We start from the raw sequence: 7,695 nt of genomic DNA on the forward strand, positions 1-7,695 counted from the left end.
GGCGGGTTTCCGTGGGTGGGTGATGACAGGTCGCGGGGCTCGGCCCGGCAGCCGCCAGCCCTGCCATTGCTCTTCCCCTTCCCAGGCGCAAAACTCCTCGAGAAGGAGCAGGAAGGGCTTGGGTAGAGTTTGGGATCCCCCTCCTCCTTCGTTATGCTGATTTTTAAGTCATTTGCACTGGAAACGATGAGGCTGGGGCAGAGAGATGCCCCCACCTTTTTTTTTTTTTTTTTCCTCCTTGATTTTTCCTTGATTTTTTTTCCTTAAAAGAAAACGAGATGCGTGCATGTTCTCATAGTCATTATATTCTCTTACAATTACTGTAGCATGAGTTCTTTGTGTGTTAAACTACAGGTTTTACTGTGTCTAAATTAGTTTCTGTAGCAGAATTCGTTAGGTAAAATATTTATAACGCCCTTCATCCTAGCACATCCCAATGAACTTGGTACACATCAGCACTGTAACTAATGTTAAATCCAACAGTAGCACCTGTGTAGAAAATTAATAACCAGTATCGTACCCGTCAGCGTAGAAAGCTGGAGGAGATGTAGTTGTCTATGCAGAAAAGGTTTTGTGTAAGTAGAACTTGAGGGACGTCTGGTGTGATCAGCCCGGTTGAGTGCGTGAAACACGAGTTGGTCCGCTCAGGTTTCTGATAATTAGAATTGCATTTACTAGTTTGCAGTAGTCATGTAGCAAGCATCTGATCTGTACAGTTCTTCCCTGAACAGGAGAACTGTTGGTTGTATATCTATTAAAAAAAAAAAAAAACCTGCATAAAATCACAAAAGGTTCTTTTGTGTATGCAAATTTAGAGATTTGAGGCAGCGTTTAAATTGTGGCAATTTACCTATGTTGACATAAAAAAAAAGAAATATTAATATTTTCAAATTAAATCTATGAGGCAGAGAAAGGAAGTTTTATGTAGTTGACCCCCAAAATAATGTTTTTTCCCCAAACGGGTTTTAAAAATTTTGTGTAGTTTTCTTTAAAAATTAAATGTCATTATAAAAATAATCAATGAAATAATTTTTGTGCCTTACAAAAAGGTATACACAGATTTTTCAGTGAAAACATGAACCTTTAACATTGTTTCATGTTGAGCCATTCAACATTTAGAAAGGTTTAATTTTAAATTGTTATTTCTTGTTACTATAATTTGGTGACAGTTGGCCTGGTCAGGACTCTGTATTACCTTGTCCTGTTTTTCTCTTCGATATCTTTAATTCATATCCTGGTATCTTCATTTTATTGCAGGAGACACCAACAAATGGAACACAAATTAACTTAAGCCTACACGAGGTTGGTGACACCTGAAAGAGGGTAGGAAAAACTGGTATGTAAAGACGTGTTCAAAATTAACTTAATGGTGATAATAATGATAATAGTTGAACACACTTAGGCATGATGTGAAAGAACATACTCCTCTGGATGCCAAAAAATGAAGTAACATGTAAATAGCTTTGAAAATACAGGAGAATGTGTTTAAATGTGGTCTTGAACTCAGGACTTGAGTTTTTGTAGGACACCTAATGTTTTGCTTAGTAGCTATTGGCAAACAGAAAGATATTCTTATTGAAAATGTAACATTATAAATTATTTCCAGAAAGCACATTTCTGATTGTAATCTGCAGGAATAATAATGTGACTGATTCATTGCCCTCTTTCCAACTGAATCCTAGGTTCTGTCTTCACAAATTCATTGCAAATTAATAACTCTAGAGGTTTGTCATTTACAGTCCCAGAAAAGAGCATGACCACTGACTTCTAGTGAATATTTTTATTATTTCTATGCAAAATAATGAAATGGATTAAGACTTATGCAGGATAGGAAACTAAAATTTTGTGAGAACTATGAAATACTGCTTTCTATAAGGCTTCTTTCCATCTTTGCTAATCAGTGACATTCAGTTGGTTTCCCAATATTGCTGTTGTCATAACTGACTTACCCAACTGTGGGATTTTTTGGAGCCATGTGTTCACCAGAGAAACTACTCAAATGATCAGTAAGGTATAAGTGTCTTTCAGTGAGATACACGAAGGAGTAGACGTGGTCTTTGAAGAGCTTTTGCTGGAAGTGTAATTGTTTAAATAAAATTGAGAGCAGTAGAGTGTTACAACCTGCGTTTCAAAACATACATATCTTTTCATCTTTCTTTGTTTCAAACTCGTGGGGGTTGGGAAGAATAATAGACTTACATTTCCTTTTTTTCCTTCCAGGGAAAGTGGACAAGTTGTGCTCTGTGCTTTCTGTCTGACCTATTGGAAGTACATTTGGGAGCATGTTTGCTACTTAGCAGGGAACTAAAATTCAGGTACAATCCACTGGAAACAAAAAAAAAGGCACTGTGACTTTGCTTATCATGTCATTTTATCCAATTTGATATTGTCCTTATCTTACTGTTGCTGAAAACAAAAGTGATCTTTAATCAGTTAAAAATTCTAAAAATATTCTTGTGGTTGTCAGTTTGTGCATTGAGTCATGCTTCAGGATAAATGCAGTCCTTCACTTAAAAAAAAAAACCCCACAACCCAAAACCAACTTGTTTTTATGAATGCATTCAAATTCAGTGACACTTGTGATTTGAAAATATTTTTCTTTCTAGGCACAACTAGGCACAAGAGGTTGTAAATGTAAAGAGTGAATATGGGTGAAAAGAAGCCAGAACCTTTGGACTTTGTAAAGGATTTTCAGGAATATCTTACACAGCAGACTCACCATGTAAATATGATTTCTGGATCAGTTAGTGGAGACAAGGAAGCAGAGACTCTTCAGGGAGGTAAGCTAATTTCAGTGCTATCAAACTTTATTTTTTTGAGAAAGACTGCACTGTTTATGTGCCAGATAATTATTCAGACTACTACAACTGTATGGAAGCATTTCTGAGGGCTGCTTTCACATCTCAAAAGATGTGTACATACCTTTCTTTTAATCAGGGTTTGTTCTTATAGCTTTGTATATTTAAAGACTAAGGGCATACAGAAGCAAAAGATATTTGGCATATTCTCACAGCATGATATATAGTATCCCACTGATTCTTGATTGAAATCTGTGTTGCATTATTCGCAGCTGGGACAGAAGGTGATCAGAATGGTCTGGATCATCCCTCTGTTGAAGTTTCCCTGGATGAAAACTCAGGAATGTTAGTGGATGGGTTCGAAAGGACATTTGATGGGAAGTTAAAGTGTCGGTACTGCAACTATGCCAGCAAAGGAACAGCACGGCTCATAGAGCATATCAGAATTCATACAGGTATGAAATATTCTGTGGTACTTCTCTGTGAGGTACTGTGATATTAACTCAATGTTACGTTTGCATGTAAGGAGTTAGCATCTTCAAGCATTGTGATAGTTCTTAAAGTTACTCAACAATTAGAACTGGTTTTTATTTGTTTGTTTTTTTAATAGAGGGTTGTTTTTTTAAAGGTGCACCATGTACCTATTTAAATTATGCAAATTCCTTCTACAATTGTTATTGCAGACTACTGAATTTGAAGTAACTATATATGGGACTAAAGTTTAGCATGAAAGCATCAGTGTAAATTGAAGGGCCCTGAATGTAACTTTTTGTTTTTCCTTGCTGATCAGAAAAGTGAAAAATGTATATGCAGCCACATGGAGATTTATAGGGTCTTTTCTTCCTCTGTTGTTTAGCTATGAAAATATTCCTGTTTTGCATTTCCACATCTAGAATGTTGTACAAAACACAGTAGTAAGAATAAAGTTTTCTTACTGGTAGAGTTTTCAAATATGAGGGTATATCATCAGGGAAGTGATTAATAACAGTAATGAAAAGAAAAAATACTTACTGTGGCTTATTTAAGAGTATTTTCCATTGTTGGGTTTATAAAGTTGAAAAGCAAAACTCCCAGTAAAGGTTAGAATATCCTAAACTGTTCAGGAAGTCACCTCCAACTTCTTGGCAAATGAGAGAAAACAAACGAAAGGTCCTTGTGAAGTCTGACTTTTGTGCCTGCCAAGTATGTTACACCCATACAGAAGACTTTATGGCTGTTAACTAGAGTAATAAGAAAAACAATTGTATTCTGCAAAGAATGGAAATTTTTACAGGTTTTCAGTCTGGTATGGAACGTCCCAAACTTTGAAGTGTATAATTTCAGTGGTCTTGTGTAGGTGGCATTCTGGGACTCACTTTGAAGGAAACACAAGGTCGTAACTTGGACGTAATTGTAGCTCTGTTTAGGTATGGTTATTGTTAGTCAGATTGTCACTTTGCTGTGAATCATTGCTTCTACACAATAACTCCCAGGATGTATTTTGGGGAAGTCAGTGCTCCTTTCACTGGCCCTGCAGTGTTGGCTTGTTTTAAAAAGGTGTAATGGGATAGAAAATGGCAACCAGCTAGAAATCAGAGAGTTCTGAGGTTCATACTTTGAAGATTTTGTAAATTCTTCTCTTGTGCTACCGTGAGCTACCTCTGTGTGTAGCTGTTGCTGTTTTCAGATTCCCAGTGGAAATTTTGTGTAGTTTCAATAGCGGATAAAATACTGTGGCTTGTGTGCCTGCATTTGACACAGTGTTAATGCCATGGCTTGCTGCAGATCTGCAAAGCAGCGGTGTGTTTTGGAGCATTATTTATTTTGTCTAGTTTTTCATCATGCAGTTACAGCTTCACCTACCATTTGCCTCATATGGTACGTGGACAAAGAGAGATATTTTTCTTTTTAACGGCTTTACTCTTTGCAGTGCTATTTCTGAGCTTGTGAAATGAGGGTCACGTAGTGAGAGAAAGCGTACTGCAGACTTACGCAGTTCATTTTGAAATGGTACTTAAAGATGCAGAAGTAACATCAACTTTAAAATTCCATGTCTTTTCTGTAGCGTATAGCTATTGCCATCTAAAAACTTGCATCCCTAATCCCACAGTTACTGCTGGCCAGTTGTCAGCATGAGCAGATGGACTGCTAGAGCTGTGACGGGAGACATAAATTGCTTCTATAAGATGTTGGTGTTGTGTGTTTGCTGATTCTTGAGATGTTTTGATGGCTTTGGTGTGTGTGGGGTTTCTCAAACAGAATGACTGAAATAATACATTGTTACTTAGTATCAAAAGTCATAAATTTTAACCACACTAGAGAGCAAAAAATCAAATCTTCCTTCTTTAAGTATCAAAATGTGGATATTGTTATAGTGTCAGCATTCCTTCTCTTACTCTAGGAAGTTGTCTACCTTTTTTATACTCTCAGATCTTAGGTTAACAGTTCTTTTGTGTTTGCAGAATGCTTTCTTATCTTGCTGCTACTTTAGGGAGCAGAGGTCACTGAGTGGCTAGAGGTAGTAGAAAAAATTCCTGCTGCAGATTATGACCATTTCAGCACAGTTGCAGCATAATATATACAAAAGCAAGAAAGATTCCAACCAAGATTTGGGATGCTGAGAAATATCCTCAAAATAACTTTGACCCAATGGTCGTTATTCAGAAGCAAACATTCCATGAGCTGCACAAATTCAGTTTTTAGGGCAAAGCATAACACTTTAGGTTTGTGCCTTGACTAACATTTTGAGTTGTTTCTCATGGTCATGGTATATATTGTTAGCATTATAGCAGAAGAAGGGAGCTTTACGTGTAGGGGTGACACTTGTCTCAGTACTGCTGCCGGTATTCCCGTTATCAGATTCGTACGTGACTCATTTGATCAAAGAAACTTTCACAAAGGTGCTAGGAAAAGGTAGCCAAATCAAAGGCACACATCACTCTAGGGCAAAATCATGCAGTCCGAATGATTTCTGTTTCAGAAAGCTAGCTAGCGGTGAGAGAGGGATAGAGGGGGTGTCAGCCTACTGTCTGTTAAAGAGCTTCAGCAACTTGGACCTTGGCACAGTGAACAGATGAAGCCAGATTACCAGTTCAAACATATCTGATACCTAATGAAATACCAGGACCTGTACAAGGATAACAGTTCATTTCCCTATACCCGTCTGATCAGTTTTATCACACAGACAAGAATCTCAGGCCTCCAGAGGCCTTTTTGCTTCCCTGTATAGTTTCCCCTTTGCCCTTTTACAATATGTTTCATATCCTTAATTTTAATACAGCACTGCATGGTGTCCTGGTGGCAATACCATTTTGCTGTTACCTTAATGGCTTTTCAGAGAGCCCTGCTTTGTCTCTTTGAACAGAGACAGGGGACTCCAGAACAAGGAAGTTTTGCTTGTTTGGTTTGGTTTTTTTGTTTTTTTTGTGGTTGTTTTTTTTTTTTTTTTTTTCACTCAAGGGCAAGGAGATCCAAGACCTGAGTGTTGTTTTGCTCAGAAGCATGGTGGGGAAGCGTGGCAAAGGGCCAAGAATGGTTTGCATGGACTGTGAAGGCTCAGAGTGACTAAATCGGCATTAAAATAGGGAAGTGATAGCTGACTAGTAGCCTCAGAGCAATGTAAGTAAACAAATAACACATCCTGGATAATGCGCAAGTGCAGCAAGGTATTTGCCAAAGTAATTATGACCCAGGCACGATCATGCAACCATTATTAAGTGCAACTTATTGCAGAATTAACTTCATGCTGAGTCTGACAGGAGTATAATTAGTAGTTCACCAGCTGTGTCGCATTAAGGGCACACAACATGGGATGCAAATCTTTCTCTGCGCAAGAAGTTTAGAATGAAATAAGACCATTCAGATGGGTAAGTTCTTTGTGAATGCAGGGAGTTTGTCAGTCTTTTTACATCACTGTTTGTACCAAATCTCCAGATCTTTACACACATGTAATAATCTGAATACTTACGGTTTATGGAGAAATTATGGTTTCAGCAAATAAGGTACTTTAAGGTAGCACAAAAATTGCTTTCTTTCCTTTTTGAAGAGCCGGTGATGTAGGAAAAAAAAAATTCTATTCAGTATCCCAGGTTGTGATTCCAAACTGTAGGATGCTCAATGTTGGAAGGGCTTTCTGATCAGTTACATGCCATCTTTTGGGGCCTGTACAGTGCTTGCAGTGTAGTAGTGGCCCTTGCTGCAGCCAGTCTCTGGATTTTGCAGTTGTTCTAGATGGATTTTGAAACCAACGAAACAGATGTATTGCCCTGTATTTAAAATAGTAGAAAATGCTTCCAAAAAGCCATAAAGGCTGAAGAGAAGGAGCCCACTTATATATGTTTTGGGTTTTTTTTTAGTTTGTTTTGCTGTGTGGCAAGAGAATCAGTTGCACAACAGTGATTTAGAAATTGACCTGGCATTCTAGATAGGGAGATAAGATGATGTTTCATTTCAGCACCTGAACATGCATCAAATCCTTTAGGCATTTTTAACGTTGCAGACCTGGATCTAAAAACACCTAAAAGATCAATCTTTGAAAGGAGAATCAAAAGTTGGCAAGTATTATGTTACAAATGTGTTGGCCTGTAATTATGCTTGAAAGTTTTCTAAGTACTTTTAAAAGTGGTAATGTGAATATCATTTAATAGAAGAGCAAAGTTCTACCTGTCAGAAAGGAGAATATCTGGTACTATCATGTAGTAGAGCACACGGCTGTCCAGGGATTAGCTGGCTTTTGTTTTCCTTAATAACTCTTAAGCCAAGGGATCTCTTTTCAAAATTCCGTTATTGAGTGGATGCATGTGTACCTGGGGCTATTTAGATAAGAGCTGCATGATCTTTAAAAGTAGGAATGTTTGGAAGTTACTGAAAGGAGACCCTCCCTCAATGTTTAAACACTGCTATCATTAAGAACGGTTAC

At 37.7% G+C, this 7,695-nt stretch overlaps 1 protein-coding gene across 1 annotated transcript in view; it reads left to right on the forward strand.

The window, feature by feature from the left end:
- The first annotated feature begins 1,257 nt into the window (after nucleotides 1–1,257).
- Nucleotides 1,258–7,695, forward strand: part of IKZF5 (IKAROS family zinc finger 5 (Pegasus)) — an 8,031-nt gene continuing 1,593 nt past the window's right edge. The window contains exons 1-3 of the mRNA XM_009892732.1: nucleotides 1,258–1,323; nucleotides 2,617–2,780; nucleotides 3,071–3,253. Of these exons, the coding sequence (XP_009891034.1) occupies nucleotides 2,648–2,780; nucleotides 3,071–3,253 (316 nt within the window). The 5' untranslated portion in view covers nucleotides 1,258–1,323; nucleotides 2,617–2,647. The remainder of the gene's footprint in view (nucleotides 1,324–2,616; nucleotides 2,781–3,070; nucleotides 3,254–7,695) is intronic.

Source organism: Charadrius vociferus, unplaced genomic scaffold (genome assembly GCF_000708025.1).
Source record: "Charadrius vociferus isolate BGI_N301 unplaced genomic scaffold, ASM70802v2 scaffold38, whole genome shotgun sequence".
Lineage (NCBI taxonomy): Eukaryota > Metazoa > Chordata > Aves > Charadriiformes > Charadriidae > Charadrius > Charadrius vociferus.